The sequence below is a fragment of the Biomphalaria glabrata genome, chromosome 13 (assembly GCF_947242115.1).
Source record: "Biomphalaria glabrata chromosome 13, xgBioGlab47.1, whole genome shotgun sequence".
NCBI lineage: Eukaryota > Metazoa > Mollusca > Gastropoda > Planorbidae > Biomphalaria > Biomphalaria glabrata.
Genome location: NC_074723.1, coordinates 22,139,964 through 22,166,616, shown reverse-complemented (window position 1 = coordinate 22,166,616; position 26,653 = coordinate 22,139,964). Strand labels below are relative to the sequence as shown.

General features: G+C 39.7%; 2 protein-coding genes across 7 annotated transcripts in view; one reads left to right on the top strand and one right to left on the bottom strand.

Annotated features, from left to right (window-relative positions):
* The window catches only part of LOC106057400 (rap1 GTPase-activating protein 1-like), a 508,422-nt gene that overhangs the window by 165,369 nt on the left and 316,400 nt on the right, over nt 1-26,653 (top strand). The gene's annotated exons all lie outside the window — the stretch shown is intronic.
* Nucleotides 11,662-20,404, bottom strand: LOC106057447 (fibulin-2-like). Its single transcript, XM_056007696.1, has 2 exons — nt 20,286-20,404; nt 11,662-15,102 (listed from the first exon to the last, which is right to left on the bottom strand). The coding sequence occupies exons 1-2, from the start codon at nt 20,350-20,352 to the stop codon at nt 13,481-13,483; spliced, it is 1,689 nt and encodes a 562-aa protein (XP_055863671.1). The 5' UTR covers nt 20,353-20,404; the 3' UTR covers nt 11,662-13,480.

The following is a 26,653-nucleotide window of genomic DNA, read 5'->3' as shown; positions in this document are numbered from 1 at the left end:
TGTGATCAGTCACTCCAGATTCTTCCCCGCCTCAAGACGAAACCAAAACCAGTGACTCAATTGGGCGCATCTAATGTCTTCCGAGACAGAAGGAGCCATATAGACTAAGATGTGCATTGTAGAGACAAATTTACTAGAATGTTCCACTTTTCATGTTCTTACTCCTTTCTTTAACTTTTCTAATATTGCTCACATATTTCTCCATATTCTTCTTCTTCTTAATTTATGTTAGGTTATTTTGTTTTTTCTAAACTGAATCTCATACATTTAGATATAAATATTAATTGCATATCTTTATCTATATTCGTAACATTTTAGCTTGAATGGAGCATGCATACCTTCACTTGTCACATTAGTTGACTTGTTCAGTTCTTGCTTTTCACCCCCGTGTAGCAGTGCAAAAGATATTTAATGGAGACATCTTTCGTGTCCATGTAGTTGTTCCCTCTCGTACGGAAAGCCAACTACCAGTACAGTGCTGTGGAGCACTCTAGTGCAGGACACGGCACACAGAAAGCCAACTACCAGTACAGTGCTGTGGAGCACTCTAGTGCAGGACACGGCACACAGAAAGCCAACTACCAGCACAGTGCTGTGGAGCACTCTAGTGCAGGACAAGGTACACAGAAAGCCAACTACAAGCACAGTGCTGTGGAGCACTCTAGAGAAGGAAAAGACACACAGAAAGCCAACTACCAGCACAGTGCTGTGGAGCACTCTAGAGAAGGAAAAGACACACAGAAAGCCAACTACCAGCACAGTGCTGTGGAGCACTCTAGAGAAGGACAAGACACACAGAAAGCCAACTACCAGCACAGTGCTGTGGAGCACTCTAGAGAAGGACAAGACACACAGAAAGTCTCTGGTCAACTACTGCAGCCTAACACGTCCCTGGGCGTCTGGAACAAATCTTGCTTCTGGAAAGGATGGGCTTTAGGGCTTTAGTTGCGCGAATCCTCCCCACTTCAATCAAAGTCTTCAGCGCAAGACACACATTCCCACCCTTCTTAGCCATACAGACACATGACGTTCAGCCAGATACAGCATGTTCTTGGTTAGGTTAAATTATTCATTGACATTTGAAATGTTTCTTTTGCGTGTGAGATTTGCGTGCTGTTGAAATTATTTTTTTTAATGTTTTTTTTTTTTATATTTGAAGTTTAATAATGGAGGTATTGTCTTTTTTAAAATAAATTTTTAAATGTTTTTTTGTTTACCATTATTTCAATTTCACCTAGCGTACCTTTGTTTTTGTTATCGAACTTTTTTTCCAGTTTATGTAAGGTCCTGGTACAACTGTTATGTTTACGTTTATCTGTAACATTCAGGCGTATCTGTAACATTCTGGCGTATCTGTGACATCTGGTGTATCTGTGACATCTGATGTACCTGTAACATTCTGACGTATCTGTGACATCTGGTGTACCTGTCACATTCTGGCGTATCTGTGACATCTGGTGTACCTGTAACATTCTGGAGTATCTGTGACATCTGGTGTACCTGTAACATTCTGGAGTATCTGTGACATCTGGTGTACCTGTAACATTCTGGAGTATCTGTGACATCTGGTGTACCTGTCACATTCTGGAGTATCTGTGACATCTGGTGTACCTGTCACATTCTGGAGTATCTGTGACATCTGGTGTACCTGTAACATTCTGACGTATCTGTGACATCTGGTGTACCTATCACATTCTGGCGTATCTGTGACATCTGGTGTACCAGTAACATTCTGGCGTATCTGTGACATCTGGTGTACCTGTAACATTCTGTAGTATCTGTGACATCTGGTGTACCTGTTACATTCTGGAGTACCTGTGACATCTGGTGTACCTGTAACATTCTGGCATATCTGTGACATCTGGTGTACCTGTAACATACTGGCGTATATGTGACATCTGGTGTAACTGTAAAAGTCTGACGTATATGTGACATCTGATGTACCTGTAACATTCTGGCGTATCTGTGAGATGTGGTGTACCTGTAACATTCTATCGTATATGTGACATCTAGTGTAGCTGTAACATTCTGGCGTATATGTGACATCTGGTGTAACTGTAAAATTCTGGCGTATATGTGACATCTGGTGTAACTGAAACATTCTGGCGTATATGTGACATCTTGAGTACCTGTGATATTCTGGCATATCTGTGACATCTGGTTTACCTGTAACATTCTGGCGTATCTGTGACATCTGATGTACCTGTAACATTCTGGCGTATCTGTGACATCTGGTGTACCTGTAAAATTTTGGAGTATCTGTGACATCTGGTGTACCCGTAACATTTTGGAGTATCTGTGACATCCTGGTGTACATGTTACATTCTGGAGTACCTGTGACATCTGGTGTACCTGTAACATTCTGGCGTATATGTGACATCTTGAGTACCTGTAACATTCTGGCGTATCTGTGACATCTGGTGTACCTGTAACATTTTGGCGTATCTGTGACATTATGTACCAGTAACATTCTGGCGTATCTGTGATATCTGGTGTACCTTTAACATTCTGAAGTATCTGTGACATCTGGTGTACCTGTTACATTCTGGAGTACCTGTGACATCTGGTGTACCTGTAACATTCTGGCATATCTGTGACATCTGGTGTACCTGTAACATTCTGGCGTATCTGTGACATTTGGTGTACCTGTAACATTTTGGCGTATCTGTGACATTATGTACCAGTAACATTCTGGCGTATCTGTGATATCTGGTGTACCTTTAACATTCTGGAGTATCTGTGACATCTGGTGTACCCGTAACATTCTGGCATATCTGTGACATCTGGTGTACCTGTTACATTCTGGAGTACCTGTGACATCTGGTGTACCTGTAACATTCTGGCATGTCTGTGACATCTGGTGTACCTGTAACATTCTGACGTATCTGTGACATCTGGTGTACCTGTAACATTCTGGCATATCTGTGACATCTGGTGTACCTGTAACATTCTGGCATATCTGTGACATCTGGTGTACCTGTAACATTCTGGCATATCTGTGACATCTGGTGTACCTGTTACATTCTGGAGTACCTGTGACATCTGGTGTACCTGTTACATTCTGACGTATCTGTGACATCTGGTGTACCCGTAACATTCTGGCATATCTGTGACATCTGGTGTACCTGTTACATTCTGGAGTACCTGTGACATCTGGTGTACCTGTAACATTCTGGCATATCTGTGACATCTGGTGTACCTGTAACATTCTGGCGTATCTGTGACATCTGTTGTACCTGTAACATTCTGGCGTATATGTGACATCTGGTGTAACTGTAAAAGTCTGGCGTATATGTGACATCTGGTGTAACTGTAACATTCTGGCGTATATGTGACATCTTGTGTACCTGTAACATTCTGGCGTATCTGTGACATCTGGTGGTATACCAGATGTAACATTCTGGCGTATCTGTGACATCTGGTGTACCTGTAACATTCTGTCGTATATGTGACATCTGTTATTTGGTGTTAGCTGAGTTGAATGAGTTGAGTCTGAAGTTTTAATCTTAATGTAAAATCCAGGGTCGTTCAAATTTAAACACGGTTTAGTTTTAAATAAAAATTACAGTTAAGTTTTGAATTAAAACCAATTTTGGATATAACTTAAATACTCAATGTATTTTTAAAGTAGAAACCAAATTTAGTTTTAAATTCAAAACCTAGTCAGGTTTTAAATTCAAAGGCATTTAAAATTGAAATTTAAAACCTAGTAATTTCTTTTGAGCTAAAATACTGTTTAGTTATACGTTTAGTTTTCAATAAGAGAAAAGTATAGTTTCATTACAAGTAAGTTTAATTTTTAAATATCCAGATTAGTTTTACATTAAACAGCTAGAGATAATGCAGTGGTTTGTGGCATCTTACAGTCAAGAGACTCAAATAGTTAACAAAGCAGAAGTAATACAAAAAAACAACACACACATTAAAAAACAAAAACAAATAGATCTACTTCCCACCCTACGAAAGTCGAGGGACAGAGGAGAAATGACATGATTGTCCATCAGCCTTGGAGACTGGATGTGTGGTAGAGATTTTGACTCTTAACTGTTGTTTGACCACACACTAATCAATATAGTAATAAAAAATTAGTAAATTAAGTAATTTTGCAATATATAGAAAAAAGAATGTAAATAGTACAGTATTGCGCGATAGTTATGCAGTTCTTTCCCTTATATAAGTTTTTTTTGTTTCGTTTTTTTGTTTTTTTGTGTTTTCTTGTTTTCTTTTGTGCTCAATGTTTTCTTGTCCCTGTTCTGAGTGTTGTCTTGCTCTTTCTGTTTTCTTATTAACATAAACCTTTCTACTAGTTTTCATTTCTATTTTCTACAGCCTAACTCTAGCGTGTCCTTAACCTGAAGCTGGAGTTTCCTTCTGACTGCTGGTTCTGTGTCTACAGCACTGTTTATAGCGTGCGTATAGCTTGTCTGGAGCGTGTCTACAACCTGTCTATAGCGTGTCTACAACCTGTCTATAGCGTGTCTACAACCTGTCTATAGCGTGTCTACAACCTGTCTATAGCGTGTCTACAACCTGTCTATAGCATATCTGCAGCGTGTCTCTTTTATGTGTAGTGGTGTACTTTATTTACTTTGCATTATTTTATTATTCATCTATTCACTAGGCACACAGCGGGGGGGGGGGGGGGGATAGATCTAACAAGTCAGTTGAGTAAATATTCTTTGACTGTTGACACTGTCTTACAAGTCAAATAGCAAGATGTTGCTTATATCAGAATGTTGCTTGTATCAAGATGTTGGATGTGTCAAGATGTTGCTTCCTGTATCAATGCCTGTCGCCCTCTGAATCATTTAAATGCATTCTATTATGGCCTAGTCTATGTTGTCATGTCATACTGAACTACGTTGCGTCAAACTAGGTTGGGTACTGGTGAGAGTGTCTAAATTTAGAATACATTAATTTCTTAAACTAATTCCTAGCACTGTCTCATTCTCTCTCTCTCTCTTTTGTCAATGTGTCTCTAAATTATTCCTAAACACCATTCTTCATACTCAGTAAATGCAAACTTAGGACCTACAATTGATTTGCGGAACAAATTAAGAAATTTCTATCGACCCCGAGTCCGTTCAACTGAACAATGACGATTGATTCTGTGTACTTTAGCCTTATTGAACTTTATGATGACGTCAAATGCAGTCTTTAGAACTTACTTCATTACAATTTCTTGTGAACGTTTCGAGTTTAAAAAAAATATCAAATTATAAAAATACTTATTAAAAACCTGAAACTTAAAATGAAAAAAACATGTCCTGATTTTAATCAAGTTTCGATTTAATATTAAGATATATTTAATATTGGATTTGGGAACGTTGTTTCGGAATTGTTTCTTCAGTCCAAACTCTACTTCGAATGGTCATTAGGATAGAAAAGTTTATGGATAAGATAAATCTATATCATAAATAACTATTTTTTTTATTTGTTCTCTTCACTGTTTAGGTTCTAATTTTGTATTCTTAGTTGATATTTTATGTGTTTAGTGTTATTCTTTTTTTTTTTACTTTTAACGTCACTTTACACGAAATTACATAATTTTTAGCGGCCCACGAAAGGGGAAAAGACGCTATTAGTTTTGTGTGAATGTCTGTCCGTTCGTCCGTCCCGTTAAGATATCGTAAACTAGAAAAGATAGTGAATATCAGACATCATAAAATTTTAGTTCATTCAAAGTTCTGATGCAACGGCTACTTTTTTCTTTTCTAAAAGCGAAAAATCTAATTTTTAAAATCACTTATGCAAGCAGTTTTTTCAAAAGAATACACCACTTTTACAAATATTCACTATTTATAGTAACAAACATGGGAGGCTCTTAGTATGGGAAATGACTGTACCATATTCTAAACATTTTTATGCAAATGGTTTTAGACTTTTTGTTTAAAAAAATAGTTTTTTACGTTTGTATTGCTACGTTATGTAAGTTCTGTCCTACTAACTACTACATTTACCCAAAAATAATGTTTCCTTTTTATTTAAGAGAAAAAAATCTATTTAGTATGCATATAAGTTGGACATAATTTAAAACAACGATTAATAAGTTGGTTTTCATATTTTGGTATGAACTGCAAAGGCGCAATAGGCACCACAAGACTAAAGGAATTTACGGAACTGTTTTTTTTTCTTTTTTTTGAGAATTTCAATAAGAGATTGACCCTTTACAAAAGAATTAAATCAATTAGATATTCATTTAAAAACATCAGTTAGGCCAGGTTTGCATTGAAATTCACTTTCATCTATCCTTTTGTCTGCTGGGGCACCACACAAGATCTGTCAACCTTCTTTCTTCATTCTTCTCTGTCATTTGTCTTTGGTAGAATTTAATTCTATTTTTTCTGAAAATATTGATACTTGCCTTTTTACCTGCCTGGGTGGACCACTTCGGGGGCCGATTTTGAGTTTGTGTTTCCACACAAATTGTCTTTGTAATCTTGTTGTTATTTTGAGTTGAGTCGTTTCTAATCTGTGCAATACCTAGTGCTTTGTAATTTTTCATACATCTACATTTTATTTATTATCGCCAGTAATGCTGTTACAATACAACTATTTCTAAGCATAAATAGTATTCCAAACTTTATAATTAGTATTCTTTCTATGTGTACAAGCAATCTAAATTGTGAGTTATAAAAAATATATAATAAAAATCTCTAAAGAAATTTGTAAATTTCTATAAGTCTAAAAATTCCATTAATATTTTATGAGAGACAATCAGAAATATTCGCATATTTACAACACACACGCACGCATTAAAGACTTATCGCCTAATTTTTTGTCTACGTTGAATTCTGTAGATGAGCCATGTTAACATAAAGAGAATGTCTGGAATAACCAAAACACCAAATACTACAGATACTACAGCGAGCCCACAGTAGCCCATGGCGGTCGAGGTGAACCTTGAATCATTCTGACAGGACTTGAGCATTCTGTAGCTGACCAGGTCAGATTTAATGATGGCCAGATACTGCTTCAGCTTTACCAGTTCCTGCAGGGTGTTTTGGAGGTTGAACTGCTTCTGTTGGTCCAAGTGCTGGCACGAGCAGGGGCAGTAGTTTGAGAACCTCTTCAAGACGCAGGAGTTAGCGTTCATTACGAATCCCTGATGACAGGAGCAGTGGAATGATCCAGGCGTGTTGGTGCAAACGTGATCGCAGAGGTGGTCAGATGAGGAACATTCGTCCACATCCAGACACGTCTCTAAGTCTAGAGGGTCAAGAAGGAAGCCGCTTTTACAGGCGCATTGATAAGAGCCATTCACGTTGATGCAAGTCTGATTGCATGTGTGTCTCCCTTCAAGGCATTCGTCTATGTCAACGCATAGATATGGCTGACCAGCTTGAGGTCTGTAGCCATACTCACACGTGCACTGGTAACTGCCTTGCGTGTTGTTACATAATTGAGAGCAGCTGGACATTTTGTCAAGGCACTCATCTATATCTTCACAGACACCAGAAGATCCAAGCTTATATCCAGCTTGACATCCACACGTGTATCCCCCTTTAGTGTTAGTGCATGGGCCCTCGCAGAAAGTCTCGTTCGCCTCACATTCATCCACATCGACGCAAGTTCCATTTCCGGACACCAAAAGATATCCTTTGTAGCAAGAACAGTTAAATGAACCGCCGCTATTCAGGCAAACATGATCGCACATGTTCAAAGGTGGGTCGCATTCGTTGATATCTACACAGTTAATGTTATCTGAATGCAGGTTGTACCCACTAAAACAAGTGCACTGGTAGCTTCCGTATTGATTCGAACACACTTGCGAACAAGTCGTATTGACACATTCGTCTATGTCGGTACAGCTTCCGTTGGAAGAAAGGGAAAATCCGGATTTGCAACTGCAAGTGAATGATCCGTTAGTGTTGGTGCAGTAGTGGTCGCATTGATTTAAAGATGCATTATAGCATTCGTCGATATCTAAGCAATACTCGTGGTCGATGTCCATAGTGTATCCGGCGCTGCATGAGCATGTGTAACTGCCTTCATTATTTAGACAGACTTGATGGCACGGAGAGCTAGAGCACTCATCCAAGTCTGTGCAGTTGTGTTTATCCAGAGATAGGGAATACCCAATGCGGCAGTCGCAGTAATACGAACCGAGGAAGTTAATACAGTTATGCTGACATTGATGGACTGTCATATTTGTACATTCGTTTACATCATCGCAGCTGACGTTGTTGTGGCTGAGCTGATAGCCTGAGTGACACGAGCAGACGAAAGACCCATTGCGATTAGAGCACTCATGCTCGCACGGCCCTGACGCGCATTCGTCAATGTCCGTGCATGTGTAGTTGTCATTGCTGAACGCATAGCCATCAAAACAGCTGCAAGCAAAAGACCCAGGAGTATTATTACATACCTGATGGCACGGTTTACCCTGGCACTCGTCCACGTCTGAGCATGACTTCTTATCGGCTGCCAGGGCGTAACCAGAATAGCACGAGCAGTTATAACCCACGAGGCTGTCCACGCAGACCTGTGAGCAGTTGGCCGAACCGTCCACGCATTCGTTAACTGTACTACACAAATAGTTGTACTGGTAATCGTAGTTGGCATATGCCAGATTTTTGCTTGCCTTCTTTAAAAACGGATTACAGCGCATTGACGCGTTGACCATTTTACCACAGTTACTCGGCTCGCCACTCGCCCATGCGCTGGCTTCCACCGTCTCATTCTTCCAATTCTGCTCGTACACCATGTCGTGGTCGTTTTCGGTCAGAACCAGCCTGATCCAGACACCCATGCTATTGATAGAATATTTCGCGACAATGTCAGCTGCTGCCTTAAACTCTTTGTTGGTTTCAAACAGGGCGACCTCTCCCTTCACTTGTTTGCAGTCATCTTCGGCTCTATCTATTGTCCCAACCTGATTTGTGGACAACAAAAAGACTCGACCATTCACAGTGAAGTTTTGGAAATCATTTATATTGACAGCGTCCACTTTTAAAGTGACCACTGCAATGTTTTAAAAAAAAGATTGTGAGCGTCAATGTGGGCAGTAAGAATGCTATTATATTTCTTAATTAAATTATTTTTAACAAACAATCATAGTTATAGAATTGCTTTTAAAGAATGAATGTTTCATTTAAGGCAACAATCATAGCTTGGTTATTTTACATTCAGTGATGTTCTAGGGAGATTTATATGTTGAAGCCTATACAGTTTGGATCAAATAATTAGATCAAAAGAAAACCCACAGCACTCAGTTTCAGATGGAAGAATACAATGAAAGATTCCAAACGAGACGCAAGCTGGGGACATAAAGAAATTCAAAGGGACCAAAACTTATTTTGTGACCGAGTCAATGATGTTGTGACCGAGTCAATGATGTTATGACCGAGTCAATGATGTTGTGACCGAGTCAATGATGTTGTGACCGAGTCAATGATGTTGTGACCGAGTCAATGATGTTGTGACCGAGTCAATGATGTTGTGACCGAGTCAATAATGTTGTGACCGAGTCAATGATGTTGTGACCGAGTCAATGATGTTGACTAAAATACACCCACACGGGGATTACTGGGTAGAAGAATAAAAGTAAATTAAATATTTTGATAAAGGTTTGTATTGCATTAGGGTAAATCACTCGACTTTTAGAATTAATTTGTTACTTTTAATTGATATTTAAAAAATACTGTATCAGTACTTTTGAAATAAGAATGATTCTGATTAAAACAACTCACAGCAAAACGTCCTGCAGCTTTGCATGTGCTCAATAAGAAATAGTATAGGGAATATAATAACATAATAGTTTGAGCATTCTCAGTAAGAAAATTGTAGCAATATTTCATCCACCATTACTGACACAATTGTTACGAATTGGGGAGAAAAGAATCTCTCTCTCTCTCTTTCACTCATACACACAACACGCACAGTGTTCAAGGGAAGTAACCGATTGAAATATTTTTGCCCTATAGAGTCCACTAGTTACCGTTACTTACCAATGATAATCTGTAACACAGCAGCCCAAGCTACAGTAGATATCATCGTTTAATTTCTGTAAAGTGTAGTCAATTGTATAAGTGATTTATTATATGTTAAAACAATAATTAAAAACTTCTTTTAATGAGGCTCTCGGCTCATGGTGTAATTATTTCTACAAACATATGCTACTTCCCTATAATTTTTTGTTTCATTAACGAATTTTTTAAAAAGAAATATCCTTTTATTGTGACTATTTGATTGCAGTAGAAGTTTAAACACATAAAGACACATACATACATTTTTTTTCACATTATGTTTATGGTGATATGTTACAATGCATATCGATATAAGTGTACATGTGAATTTGTTTACTTATTTTACAAATTAACAACAAAAAAACACTTACTTTACTAACATTAACTTGGTAGTGTACACTCAGATATGATAAACAGTTAATTCTAAAAAAGCTTAATTACTAGGTAATATGTAGGTGGCGCTTTACCGAAAACTTGGAACTACTGTATTGAAAATAATTAACTGTATATGTCTTAGGACATCTTAGGGTTTCACGGGTTAAAATTTAAGAATAGACAAAAAAGAATACAACTATCGATCTACAAACATAAAAAATGTTTTGACAGTTCACATACTGTAATAAATTAATATTTAAGCTTATCTACATAAAAAAAAATTAGACTAACTTTCGTCGGTGCCATGTCGGATTAGAAAGTGTTGTACTGTATTTAAACATTATTTCGGAAGACAAAAAGTATTGAGCTTTCATGTATTTAATTCTTAACATTCTTTCAACATTGCCTAGAACCTAAGTATTATTTGGATAAAATTGATGTAGCTATGGAAATTGCTAACAAAAACAACCAACTAGAGAACATTTATTTGAAGCGAAATTTGAATCTATACCTTTTTGAGACAGATTTTTTCTTGTACGTTCAGAGTTGTATCCACATTTTTAAATCTCAACGTCAATGGTGACTTTTTAGAATGTCAAAAACTTTGAGTTCAAAAATCTTTTATAACTTTCACTCTTGTATTTAAAAAAAATATATATTCAATAATGTTAACGATTTGTGTTTGTGTGTGTGTCTCTGTATGTGTGTTCTCCATCCCAAGCACTGCTTCTCTAAACATAACGTTCAAACCAGTTTAATGGAAATATAAACACTGGGACGTGGTCTGGGTGTGGTTACATTGGTGTCAGAAGCTCATGTTACATTTAACTAAGATAGAATTAACCAAGGCATGCTAATTGTTTAAAAAATCAAGCATTGGGCAACAAGGGAAATTGAAATATAACACCTTTGAAGTGATTTCCATTGAAAAAAAAAAGAACCACGGTACGCAAGTTGTTTTTTTTTTATTGATTTTCATACTTGAATTATTTTTTTCTGCTACTGTAAGTGCGATTTTGTTTAAAATCGCAAACATTTTTTTCATTGGTAAATTGGTAAATAATGGTTGAGCAGGTTCGTCTTGTGGTGTAGTTGCAGACTCACCCTTCTAGTCGTTTTCATAAACTTGATACTGAAATTTTAATAAATGATTAAAACTCTTTTTGTAACAAAATAAAAAAATATTTTTATTTTAATATATTAACATATAATCTCATTATATGCATAAGAAGCCTTAAAAAAAAACTGACAAGATGTTGTAGTATTTAAAAAAAAACACATCAACTCCAATCTAACATTCTCGCTATACAATTTTCTCATTGTATTCCCCCCCCCCCCCCAATCTCACTACTTAAAAGCTGTTCCCTCAGTTTTAAACATTCACATGCCGTCAGCAATTCCAGTAGTTGATTCACACACACACTAGTAACAAGTGTTAAAAATATATTTGTATTACATAAAATGAAACCTTTAATGCTTCTTAATGTAGCAAAGTTTTGTAATCGATTGACCGCTCCAGTCTACAGCTTGTCCTTTTGGTTGCAATATAGGCCACGCTTTTAAGGGCTTTATCTAAATTAACCGATACAGGAAAACACTGAATAGGAAAGTTTGAACTATACCTAAGGAATCAAACTTTGAGAGACTATCTAGACGTTAAAAGTGTTTGAAATCGGTTACATTTATCGACTAGCGATTGGTGTAGGGAGTTACAGATAGGGATCAACAGTTTATTAACAAATAGAATATTTATTGTAGAAAACAGAGACCCGATTTCATGTCATTTAAAAGGCTACTGAAGAATCATCTTTTTAGAATGAAGTATTTAGATACCTTGTAGCATTGAAATACATTTTGTCTTCCCCTCTCTCCAGACACATTAACTAAACACAATTTCAAGGTGCAGACACAATTATTGGCGAGACCAAGTGTAGATAAAACTTGAATCAGCAGATAATTTCGTTTTTAGAAGACATGGACTGTTACTAATACCGTTCTCCCGCCATCTTGTCCTGCAACAGGTCTGGACTAGGTCGAAACTATCATCATTTCTGAATATACGTTTACAAAACTAAAAAACAACTTAGACGTCTATCCTTGTCGAAACATCAGTTTAATATCAGTACAATACTTTGTACTTAAAACTCTCTCCATTTTTTCCTCATACATTTTGATAGTTTGGAAATTACACAGACCTTCGTCAAAGTAGACCCGTGTAGAATGATAATTTTAGACTATATAATACATACTTACTATTCCACATGTCCATCAGTATACTACAGTGAACAGCACTATGTACAACTGTACTATGACTTTTAAAGAAAAAAAGGTCTATAAGAACGTAACAATGTATGATTAAATATAGATTTCGAATTCATTTTTTTTTATATCTAATAAGTTGCGGTAACTGAATGACAAATGAACAACGATACCAATATTTAGTGTCAAGTACATTGAATAGAAAATAATGATTATACTTTCTTGTCCCATACATAAGATAAGATAAGATAATTTTTATTGATCCAATCTAATGGAAATACAGTTTGACTACAATTGACAAGCTCAGCGAAACTACTGTACAAAAACAATAAAAATTCGAACAACATTCACACGACATAATGCTTTAAATACAATCTTACTGTGGCATCTTACGTCTTGAGAGAAAATCTTTTTCCATATGCAACTTCTTGTGTGACTATTGAGGCCAATCCTTGATATAGGTTGGGCATATGGATTTTCACCCTTCTTTCTACTACTATTGTGTATGGCATCTTTTATGCTCGCACTCCATGTGGATCTATCCAGTGCCATTTTCCCCAGCTCCTAGTGTCGATTTTGAAGAGCTTCCTGTCGTGTTTGCAAGCATCAGTATACCTTAAAAGAGGACGACAAGCGTCACTCCTGCCCTCTGTTAGATCACCGTACAGAATGTCTTGGGAATGTCGACCTTCTTTAAATACAATGCTTCTGTATTAACGCAATGAGGTCATTATTGTTGAACAATTCGAATTTTCTTTTGTTGTTATTTGTAAATGTTCTCGTTATCCGGACCAATGCTTCAATGAGGCAACAAAATCTCCGGCAGCAGACAGATAGACGTACCATTCATTATTTATCTAGAACAAAATATTATTTACTTAAACTTTCTTTCCGCCATTCAGGTTTATTTTGACTTTGTCTACCATGTGACCTAACAACGTCAAAACATCGGACATACAAATAAATCCCAATACAATTGCTAGAAACACAATTCCGAAGTAGCCAATGGCAGTGCTGGAAGGGCGGTCGTCTGTCTGACTTGTGTAGAGCAACTGAGTAGAGAGTAGACTGGACGTATCAACTTGAAGCTCTTGTTGTAGGACTCTCAGCGTCTCTTTTATTTCTTCTGAAGACATTTTTCTTTTTAAAGAGCTAGAACATTGACACGGACATTGAGACTGGGGTCTATTTTGGTTGCATGATTGTCTGTTTCCTGAAAGATAATCTCCTTCTGGACATGTGCAGACGTATGAGCCTGGAGTGTTGTTACAATAAAATTCACACTGGCTAGAGTTTAGACTGCATTCGTCTATGTCTTGACATGTCTTGTTGTCAGCTACATTTAGAAAGTAGCCAGGATGGCAGGAACATATGTACGAATCATTTGTGTTGTGACAGGCGTGGTCACACGGTTTGTCACTTTCTGGACATTTGTCAGTGCAGGCGCTTGAATCGTTAGCAGTGGAGCAATCCTTGAGACACACTGAACGGTTACAGTGATCTATAGGAGAACAATGTACACCGTCTGCAAGCAAGAAATATCCAGCATAACACTTGCATATGAAATGTGTGCTGGTATTGAAACAAAGATGTTGGCATGAAGACGAACTGCAAAAGTCACTGATGTTACGTTCATCGGAAGATGTCGGACATGGACACGAATCATTACTGCAACTGTGCTGAAATGTCTGTGAACTGTTATTGCAATCAACAGAAATAGCCACACAAGTCTTATTGTCAGCTCTGAGAGTGTATCCCTGATGACAACTGCACTGGAAAGATCCGAAACTGTTAGTGCAGTTTTGTTCACAAGTATTATGTACTAGGCATTCATTCACATCAACACATGTGCCATTTTGACCAAATGTGTAGCCATATTCGCAATCACAAAAGAGCCCAGAAACTGGTACGACTCGGCACGATAAACAATTGGTATCTTCTGTAAGGCAACTCAAAGGTTGACATTTTAAACTACTTTCATTGAACCAGTAACCGGCAGCACAGTTACATCGTATCGTCTTAGAGCTTGTACAGTCAGGTAGACAATTTAGGACATTGTCTGGAAATTTTAAACGGACTTTACAAAGAAATGTGTTCGAATCTAAACAGGGACTGTCCCTAAGACCATTCGAAGTTATAGCGTTATGAGAAAACTTTAATTTTGAACAGCAGGTTATGTCATCAAAATGTTTACAGGAACTATCAGGTTCGTCATCTTTAGCCCACAAGTTTTGATTAACTATTTCATTTCGCCACCAAAAAGTAGAATTAGACTCATTACCAGTGTAATTTATTTTGATCCAAAACTCGGAATCAGTCGAAATGTTTTTCGATGTGTAGTTATACACGTCTACAAACTCTTCGTTGTCGTCAAAAAACGCAAGCGTTGTCCCTGTTTCGTTACAGCGTCGTTCCGCTTCTTGAAACTTTACCTTGTAGTCAGATAAACAATATCCAACATTGCCAATGATTAGCTGATTTAAATTGTCCGTCTCGGAGTCTAGGGAAATAAATGATATCAAAATGTTATTAGTTGAAACACTGTGTTAGAAAATGTTGCTTTTTTAAAAAGAGCTGTGAAGATTAACATTTAAAATGTAGAACTATAACACAACTTAGAACTCTAACGTAATTTAGAACTATAACATAACGATGAAACAGTAGGTATCTGGTAGTAACGTCCATACTCATAGGCGTAGACATGATTTTTTTGGGGGAATGGGGGAAATTTTTTTTCATTTTGTTTTTAAATTGATTTTAAGTCATAACAGTAAATGGTGAGGGACGTAGCCAGTTAATTTCTGGTTCAAATGACAAGAAAAACAAGTTCTGTTTTGTATTTAGCAATCTTGTAAAACTATTAACCAAGTAAAATGACATTTTTGCCAATGTTTCACAGATTTAAAACGTAAAGCGTTTTGGCGAGAAGCGATTGTATAGAATATTGACCAAAAACTTATTTGAGGAAGTCATTTCAAATCCTCTCCACTGAAGTTATTCTTTTGGATTTTATGATAAACTACAGACATATGCTAAATGTAACTTGTAATTTCTCAAAAACAAACAAACTATTCACTGGACATATGTTGATCTGCGACATGTTTTATTATTAGAATGAATAGTTTGCTCTATTACAAGAAAACATTTCAGTGTAGGACTGTCCCATCCTTTTGTACTACACTGTTCTTACTTGTGCAGTTCTTACTATGAGTAAAGGTGAATTGTGAAGCTGTTATGACATGATTAGGAATTAGTTATTTGTTTCGGGAATAAGGGGAAAGTTTTAATTAGCGACAAGTGACGTGACAGATCTTTAAAAAATAAGAACGCTCTAAGTGACGCTAAAAGGAAGACGCTTCTTGTAGAGTAGTAGACTTGAGTACGACATAATTGACATCGGACGATTCCCTTCTTGAGTATTAAACATATTTGTAGAACAACATATCAGCGTCGACTATATATTTGATTGTTTCGGCCTTTCGCCGGTGTTACTGAAGTAGATTAGTTCAGCGTTACTTCCAGTCAGATCTACACTAGACAGATTGTCAAGAATCAACACCGCGCGGAAGCCTTAACAACGTGGCGACCCCAGACTCGGAGCTCACTGGCATCAACATCCAGAAGGATAGAAGCCTTCTGTTAGGAGGAGGCAGAAGTTACGCCATCGGCCTAGTCTGCAGCTAGACCCTGATTGTACAGCCACGTCGGCGAAGGAAAGCCAGTGAGATCCTGGACTCGTAGACCTAGGAGGTAACGAAATATAGATCTAGATCTACATTTGTAATTATTAAACGCCCATACGTTGGGGCATCGTATTGAAGCCTGTAGTTCGGTATTGAGAAAGCTACAGTTGTTGAAGGGAAGAAAACCGTCCTGTCGAAGCCGTACTGAAGAGATATCGCCTGCCCGGCATCTTAAGAACAAACGTTAAGGTCACCTTTGCAAGGCCAAGATCGACCGTTGAGGTCACGCCAAAGAACTTTGGACGTAGGAGCCACCTTACTGCCTACGGCACTTAAGTACAGTAGTGCTAAGTTGATCTACGGCTCGGCTGAATCTGTGCTACACGTTAGATTACGACATAATTGACATCGGACGATTATCTGAAACGCTTTGAAATCAAGCTGGCAAAGTTTAATGTCCAGGAGAAGGAGTGGTCCGAAATCTTGTTGGACTTCGTACATGGGAAAGCCCTCACGATTTGCCAAAACCATGACCACTCGATGCAAAACAGCTATCAGGTGCTAAAGAAGGAACTGCTAAACGCATACGGGCACAACGCGGCAACATTCCGAAAGAAGTATTACGAAAACACTCCATCCAGCCAAGTTGATCCGCAGACAACCATCAACTCAGAGAAGGACTTCTTCACTAAATGGCTCGCATTCGAGAATGTAGAGAACACCTACGAGGGGTTGAAGAACTTCATTCAGATTGATAATTTCATCAATAAGTGCGACCCTCAGCTACAGTCCTTTGTAAAGGAAAAAAAACCTAAGGTAATTGAAGACTTGGTAGAAATTATTAGGATCTTTAAAAATGCTTACCCAAACAATCCACTTTCAGTTAGCGACCATAAAAAAGTCATTGACCTGGTAAATTATGTAAAGAGAAATGATGGTAATGATAGGGATTATGGTAGGAGAAATGATAGGTCCAGGGAACGTGGGAACAATGGTCGGGATAGTTATGAGGGCATAAAGGATAGATCCTGGGAAAATGAAAACAATGGCAGGGAAAGTTATGATAGGAGAATAGATAGACCTAAAGCGGGTGATAGAAACTTTAGGGATGTTACATGTTTTAACTGTCAGGAAAAGGGACACATGGCATACCAGTGTAGGAAACATAGAGGGAATGGAGCTGGCAATGGGAATACACAGGATAATAGTGGCACTAGTGATAGGAGAGGTAATCAAGAAAACCGTAGACAAGAGAGGGATAATCGGCCACCGGACAGGGTTAATTTTGTAAGGAGCATCCAAGACAGGGATCGTGATAACGGACATAGTGAACCAGATGAAGAAATTAATTACGTTGATTGTGGGGAAGATAGATTTAAACTATATCCAGGCATGATAAATAATAAACAGATAAATGTGATCCGGGACACAGCTAGCAGTACACTCGCGGTTCGAGGGGGATTAGTGAAATCTAAGGATTATTTAGGCTATACCAAATCAGTCAGGTTGGCAGACGGCGCAGTTAAGAGATTCGAAGCGTGCAAAGTGTTCCTTCGATCTCCATTGTACACAGGGTATTTCGAAGGGGTAGCCATGCCGAGGCTATCTAGAGATGTTTTACTTGGAAATGTAGCAGGTGTCAGAGCCGCTTCTGACAAACAGGTTAGAAGTTGGAAAAGCAGGTATGGCAACAAGAAGCGAAACAAACCTAGAAAGGACATAATTTGTTTTAACTGCCATAAACATGGGCACATCGCTAAAGACTGTTGGAGTAGGGCAGAACAGTCTAAACAGAAGATTGCGAGTTCGGATAGGAGGCACAGGTCTGTATCCGACAGTGATGGTAGAAGAGATGACTATGGTAGCGGGAATCGCAAGTCATACAGAGGTAGAAGGCCACAAGCGGGCTATAGTGGTGTAAGAAGAGATGTTAACTCCAGTTGGAGAGAACAAATGCATGAGTCGTGTAGATAGCCTGTGAAACATAGCACTATGAGACCGTAGTGTGTAAATAAGTTTGATTTTATTTAAATTGTTTATTCTTAATTAATTGACCTAACTAGTAGTCATATCTAGACGGGTATTAGGTTGTGTTAAGGTATCTTTGAATATGATATTGATGTTATAATGTATATGCGATTGCGTTATTATTAGATTAGCTCATGTTGGATATTGATTTCGGGTAGTATGTATGAATTGTATGTATGTTTGTATGAATAAAAAGGGCATTTATAAGGCGACGATGTAGGTACATCACGAAAAAAGTAAGTTTTATAATTTATTCTTTGTATTTGATCATGATCATACATCAGTAAAGAGTTAGGTCGTGTGGGGACAAGTAAGTGGAGAGAGGAAATAAAATACACTTGTAAATGCCCGAAAGAACGTTAGGTGTATAGTGGGAGAACGAGTATTGATAAATATCAATTTGTCATATTAGGTAAATTGTCTGTCCTGACGTGTGAGGGAAAGCGGTGTAACCTCTGGAGCGTGATGTGATGATGTATAGATAGACACACCTATAGTGTCAGCGCAAACGAACTATGTCTGCGGTCACCTATGGCACATCACATTGGACAGTATCAGTTAGTGACACTTGAGGGAAATATGTGTTCAGAGGAACTTGATTGTGGACACAGAAAGAGAAGTTGAAATCGCAATCAAGACTCAAGTTGTGTTGTCTTTTATGTTTCCCTACATTTTGGCCCTTGCACATTGTAAGACTAAGACAGTAGATTAAAAAATTGACAGGCAATTTTTTTTAGCGGGAGGGGGAGGAGTTGTTATGACATGATTAGAAATTAGTTATTTGTTTCGGGAATAAGGAGAAAGTTTTAATTAGCGACAAGTGACGTGACAGATCTTTAAAAAATAAGAACGCTCTAAGTGACGCTAAAAGGAAGACGCTTCTTGTAGAGTAGTAGACTTGAGTACGACATAATTGACATCGGACGATTCCCTTCTTGAGTATTAAACATATTTGTAGAACAACATATCAGCGTCGACTACATATTTGATTGTTTCGGCCTTTCGCCGGTGTTACTGAAGTAGTTTAGTTCAGCGTTACTTCCAGTCAGATCTAGACTAGACAGATTGCCAAGAATCGACACCGCGCGGAGGCCTTAACAAAGCTCAGAATGCAGGAAAACGCTTGGCGCTAGGGCTCCACCAAGTACCCACACTTGGGAGCTTGTAGTGCTTCCTTATACTAATATGCTGGACGGAGGGTAACCTGCTATTTTTCCAAGAATATCTCCTTAAAAAATACGTTTCTAGTATTCAAAAAAAATCTACAAAACACTATTTTCGAAAAAAATAGAATAAAAAAATATATATAAAATACTTAAAAAATAAATTGCTTATGTTGAGTGAAATAAATTATTTTGAATCACTACGGCATAGAATCACTTTCGTCTTGAGTTATTGGACGAAGAGAACACAGAAGACATCCCATCTCTGACACCAAGCGTTTATTTCTGTCATCTCAACTACAAAATTGCATTTTTTGAGTCTGAAGTGCGATACTCCGCTAATGGCTGCCTGGTCGTGCGGTTTGCTCGCTGGACTGTCTTTCGGATTTATCGACGGTCGAGGGTTCAAACCCTGCCCGCTCCCATCCCCCGTCGTCCTGCGGGAGGTTTGGACTAGGAAGTAAACTATCTTCAACTCTGAAGGAACATCCGAATTATGTAAAACAAACAAATCTAAAAACTTTATTAATGGAGCCCCCGCGACCGGAAGGAAGCATATCAATGTAGTTTGGTTGAGTTGTTCTCAATCTTTTACTTGAATTCTTGTATGTTTCCTTTACTAATGAAGTGATTGCAAAGGAAATAGATCAAATATGGAAAATACATTTATCTTCAGTTTTTATTAGGTCTATTTTGGTGTAGCACGGAGCAGAGGATTTTTATTTCGTCAACTTGTTTACTGCACGAGGTCAATAATCTTTAATAAATAATATATTTAAAGATTCTTTGCAAATTTTATACGAACTTACCTTGTAAACACAACATCATGATAACACAGAAGAGATAGGAACAAGAGGTACAAAGCAGGGCTGTCATTGTTACATTTAGTTTGTTTTATTTCATGCCTTCCATAACTCAGCTCTACCTGAAGAGTGACATATAATAAGCAGTTCAGTTTATGCTAAACAAAACTAAAAGAAAAAGGAAATCTAAATATAGTAGCCCCATATATGACTATAAACAAATAGCGATTGTCAGTCTTCATCAAAGAGTTAATTTCATTGTGGCAGAGTCACAGTATGACGCAAGTGTTTCCCAACACAAAGGCTGTATGTTGGTTTTCTACAGTATACAATTTATAAGTTCAGGAAGTAATTGCATTAAAACTTGAGAACATTTGTGTTTGGATAGGTTTCTCACAAGTGTGTATTATATGAAATACAATAGCTTTTAATGCATTGTAGAATTCAATGAAAGACTCTTGGGGGATATTATAGTGTATAGAGATGCAGGCAAGCTAACACAAAGTTCGCTTGTTGAATAGGAAAATTTTGCAATGAAAATATCAATATCTTTTTAAAATGAGTCAATGATTTTTTATTGTTACTTTTTCTGTAATTAGCGTGCAAATTTTGCGTTGGTGGACACTGCCTTGGTGAGAACTAGGTGGATAGATATTGCCTGCGTGGAAAATAGGTAGACAGACACTGCTTGGGTGAAAACTAGGTGGACAGACACTGCTTGGGTGGAAACTAGGTGGACAGACACTGCTTGGGTGGAAACTAGGTGGACAGACACTGCTTGGGTGGAAACTAGGTGGACAGACACTGCTTGGGTGGAAACTAGGTGGACGGACACTGCTTGAGTGGAAACTAGGTGGACAGACACTGTTTGGGTAAAAACTAGGTGGTCAGACACTGCTTGGATAAAAACTAGATGGACTGACAATGCTTGGGTAAAAACTAGGTGTACAGACACCGCTTGGGTAAAAACTAGGTGGACAGACACCGCTTGGGTAAAAACTAGGTGGACTGACACTGCTTGGGTAAAAACTAGGTGGACAGACACTGCTTGAGTGGAAACTAGGTGGACAGACACTGCTTGGGTAAAAACTAGGTGTACAGACACCGCTTGGGTAAAAACTAGGTGGACAGACACCGCCTGGGTAAAAACTAGGTGGACTGACACTGCTTGAGTGGAAACTAGGTGGACAGACACTGTTTGAGTGGAAACTAGGTGGACAGACACTGCTTGAGTAAAAACTAGGTGGACAGACACTGCTTGAGTGGAAACTAGGTGGACAGACACTGCTTGGGTAAAAACTAGGTGGACAGACACTGCTAGAGTGGAAACTAGGTGGACAGACACTGCTTGGGTAAAAACTAGGTGGACAGACACTGTTTGGGTAAAAACTAGGTGGACAGACACTGTTTGGGTAAAAACTAGGTGGACAGACACTGCTTGGGTAAAAACTAGGTGGACAGACACTGTTTGGGTAAAATCTAGGTGGACAGACACTGTTTGGGTAAAAACTAGGTAGACTGACACTGCTTGGGTAAAAACTAGGTGGACAGACACTGCTTGGGTAAAAACTAGGTGGACTGACACTGCTTGAGTGGAAACTAGGTGGACTGACACTGTTTGGGTAAAAACTAGGTAGACTGACACTGCTTGGGTAAAAACTAGGTGGACTGACACTGCTTGAGTGGAAACTAGGTGGACAGACACTGCTTGGGTGGAAACTAGGTGGACAGACACTGCTTGGGTGGAAACTAGGTGGACAGACACTGCTTGGATAAAAACTAGATGGACTGACACTGCTTGGGTAAAAACTAGGTGTACAGACACCGCTTCGGTAAAAATTAGGTGGACAGACACCGCCTGGGTAAAAACTAGGTGGACTGACACTGCTTGAGTGGAAACTAGGTGGACAGACACTGCTTGAGTAAAAACTAGGTGGACAGACACTGCTTGGGTAAAAACTAGGTGGACAGACACTGCTTGGGTAAAAACTAGGTGGACAGACACTGCTTGAGTGGAAACTAGGTGGACAGACACTGCTTGGGTAAAAACTAGGTGTACAGACACCGCTTGGGTAAAAACTAGGTGGACAGACACCGCCTGGGTAAAAACTAGGTGGACTGATACTGCTTGAGTGGAAACTAGGTGGACAGACACTGTTTGAGTGGAAACTAGGTGGACAGACACTGCTTGAGTAAAAACTAGGTGGACAGACACTGCTTGAGTGGAAACTAGGTGGACAGACACTGCTTGGGTAAAAACTAGGTGGACAGACACTGCTTGAGTGGAAACTAGGTGGACAGACACTGCTTGGGTAAAAACTAGGTGGACAGACACTGTTTGGGTAAAAACTATGTGGACAGACACTGTTTGGGTAAAAACTAGTGGACAGACACTGCTTGGGTAAAAACTAGGTGGACAGACACTGTTTGGGTAAAAACTAGGTGGACAGACACTGTTTGGGTAAAAACTAGGTAGACTGACACTGCTTGGGTAAAAACTAGGTGGACAGACACTGCTTGGGTAAAAACTAGGTGGACTGACACTGCTTGAGTGGAAACTAGGTGGACTGACACTGTTTGGGTAAAAACTAGGTAGACTGACACTGCTTGGGTAAAAACTAGGTGGACTGACACTGCTTGAGTGGAAACTAGGTGGACAGACACTGCTTGGGTGGAAACTAGGTGGACAGACACTGCTTGGGTGGAAACTAGGTGGACAGACACTGCTTGGGTGGAAACTAGGTGGACAGACACTGTTTGGGTAAAAACTAGTTGGACTGACAACGCTTGGGTAAAAACTAGGTGGACTGACACTGCTTGAGTGGAAACTAGGTGGACAGACACTGCTTGGGTGGAAACTAGGTGGACAGACACTGCTTGGGTGGAAACTAGGTGGACAGACACTGCTTGGGTGGAAACTAGGTGGACAGACACTGTTTGGGTAAAAACTAGTTGGACTGTCACCGCTTGGGTAAAAACTAGGTGGACTGACACCGCTTGGGTAAAAACTAGGTGCACAGACACCGCCTGGGTAAAAACTAGGTGGACAGACACTGTTTGGGTAAAAACTAGGAAGACTGACACTGCTTGGGTAAAAACTAGGTGGACTGACACTGCTTGAGTGGAAACTAGGTGGACAGACACTGCTTGGGTGGAAACTAGGTGGACAGACACTGCTTGGGTGGAAACTAGGTGGACAGACACTGCTTGGGTAAAAACTAGGTGGACAGACACTGTTTGGGTAAAAACTAGTTGGACTGACACCGCTTGGGTAAAAACTAGGTGGACTGACACCGCTTGGGTAAAAACTAGGTGGACAGACACCGCCTGGGTAAAAACTAGGTGGACAGACACTGTTTGGGTAAAAACTAGGTAGACTGACACTGCTTGGGTAAAAACTAGGTGGACAGACACTGCTTGGGTAAAAACTAGGTGGACTGACACTGCTTGAGTGGAAACTAGGTGGACTGACACTGTTTGGGTAAAAACTAGGTAGACTGACACTGCTTGGGTAAAAACTAGGTGGACTGACACTGCTTGAGTGGAAACTAGGTGGACAGACACTGCTTGGGTGGAAACTAGGTGGACAGACACTGCTTGGGTGGAAACTAGGTGGACAGACACTGCTTGGATAAAAACTAGATGGACTGACACTGCTTGGGTAAAAACTAGGTGTACAGACACCGCTTCGGTAAAAACTAGGTGGACAGACACCGCCTGGGTAAAAACTAGGTGGACTGACACTGCTTGAGTGGAAACTAGGTGGACAGACACTGCTTGAGTAAAAACTAGGTGGACAGACACTGCTTGGGTAAAAACTAGGTGGACAGACACTGCTTGGGTAAAAACTAGGTGGACAGACACTGCTTGAGTGGAAACTAGGTGGACAGACACTGCTTGGGTAAAAACTAGGTGTACAGACACCGCTTGGGTAAAAACTAGGTGGACAGACACCGCCTGGGTAAAAACTAGGTGGACTGATACTGCTTGAGTGGAAACTAGGTGGACAGACACTGTTTGAGTGGAAACTAGGTGGACAGACACTGCTTGAGTAAAAACTAGGTGGACAGACACTGCTTGAGTGGAAACTAGGTGGACAGACACTGCTTGGGTAAAAACTAGGTGGACAGACACTGCTTGAGTGGAAACTAGGTGGACAGACACTGCTTGGGTAAAAACTAGGTGGACAGACACTGTTTGGGTAAAAACTATGTGGACAGACACTGTTTGGGTAAAAACTAGTGGACAGACACTGCTTGGGTAAAAACTAGGTGGACAGACACTGTTTGGGTAAAAACTAGGTGGACAGACACTGTTTGGGTAAAAACTAGGTAGACTGACACTGCTTGGGTAAAAACTAGGTGGACAGACACTGCTTGGGTAAAAACTAGGTGGACTGACACTGCTTGAGTGGAAACTAGGTGGACTGACACTGTTTGGGTAAAAACTAGGTAGACTGACACTGCTTGGGTAAAAACTAGGTGGACTGACACTGCTTGAGTGGAAACTAGGTGGACAGACACTGCTTGGGTGGAAACTAGGTGGACAGACACTGCTTGGGTGGAAACTAGGTGGACAGACACTGCTTGGGTGGAAACTAGGTGGACAGACACTGTTTGGGTAAAAACTAGTTGGACTGACAACGCTTGGGTAAAAACTAGGTGGACTGACACTGCTTGAGTGGAAACTAGGTGGACAGACACTGCTTGGGTGGAAACTAGGTGGACAGACACTGCTTGGGTGGAAACTAGGTGGACAGACACTGCTTGGGTGGAAACTAGGTGGACAGACACTGTTTGGGTAAAAACTAGTTGGACTGTCACCGCTTGGGTAAAAACTAGGTGGACTGACACCGCTTGGGTAAAAACTAGGTGCACAGACACCGCCTGGGTAAAAACTAGGTGGACAGACACTGTTTGGGTAAAAACTAGGAAGACTGACACTGCTTGGGTAAAAACTAGGTGGACTGACACTGCTTGAGTGGAAACTAGGTGGACAGACACTGCTTGGGTGGAAACTAGGTGGACAGACACTGCTTGGGTGGAAACTAGGTGGACAGACACTGCTTGGGTAAAAACTAGGTGGACAGACACTGTTTGGGTAAAAACTAGTTGGACTGACACCGCTTGGGTAAAAACTAGGTGGACTGACACCGCTTGGGTAAAAACTAGGTGGACAGACACCGCCTGGGTAAAAACTAGGTGGACAGACACTGTTTGGGTAAAAACTAGGAAGACTGACACTGCTTGGGTAAAAACTAGGTGGACTGACACTGTTTGGGTAAAAACTAGGAAGACTGACAGTGTTTGGGTAAAAACTAGGTGGACTGACACTGCTTGGGTAAAAACTAGGAAGACTGACACTGTTTTGGTAAAAACTAGGTGGACAGACACTGCTTGGGTAAAAACTAGGTAGACTGACACTGCTTGGGTAAAAACTAGGTGGTCAGACACTGCTTGGATAAAAACTAGATGGACTGACACTGCTTGGGTAAAAACTAGGTGTACAGACACCGCCTGGGTAAAAACTAGGTGGACTGACACTGCTTGAGTGGAAACTAGGTGGACAGACACTGCTTGAGTAAAAACTAGGTGGACAGACACTGCTTGGGTAAAAACTAGGTGGACAGACACTGCTTGGGTAAAAACTAGGTGGACAGACACTGCTTGAGTGGAAACTAGGTGGACAGACACTGTTTGGGTAAAAACTATGTGGACAGACACTGTTTGGGTAAAAACTAGTGGACAGACACTGCTTTGGTAAAAACTAGGTTGACAGACACTGTTTGGGTAAAAACTAGGTGGACAGACACTGTTTGGGTAAAAACTAGGAAGACTGACACTGTTTGGGTAAAAACTAGGTGGACTGACACTGCTTGGGTAAAAACTAGGAAGACTGACACTGTTTTGGTAAAAACTAGGTGGACAGACACTGCTTGGGTAAAAACTAGGTAGACTGACACTGCTTGGGTAAAAACTAGGTGGTCAGACACTGCTTGGATAAAAACTAGATGGACTGACACTGCTTGGGTAAAAACTAGGTGTACAGACACCGCCTGGGTAAAAACTAGGTGGACTGACACTGCTTGAGTGGAAACTAGGTGGACAGACACTGCTTGAGTAAAAACTAGGTGGACAGACACTGCTTGGGTAAAAACTAGGTGGACAGACACTGCTTGGGTAAAAACTAGGTGGACAGACACTGCTTGAGTGGAAACTAGGTGGACAGACACTGCTTGGGTAAAAACTAGGTGTACAGACACCGCTTGGGTAAAAACTAGGTGGACAGACACCGCCTGGGTAAAAACTAGGTGGACTGATACTGCTTGAGTGGAAACTAGGTGGACAGACACTGTTTGAGTGGAAACTAGGTGG

Bases quoted from the DNA above. Each gene is read 5' to 3' on its own strand.
- LOC106057447 (XM_056007696.1), bottom strand. From the start codon at position 20,352: ATGACAGCCCTGCTTTGTACCTCTTGTTCCTATCTCTTCTGTGTTATC. The intron at 15,103-20,285 runs GTAAGTTCGTAT...TTATTTCCCTAG, and splicing joins CATGATGTTGTGTTTACAAG to ACTCCGAGACGGACAATTTA.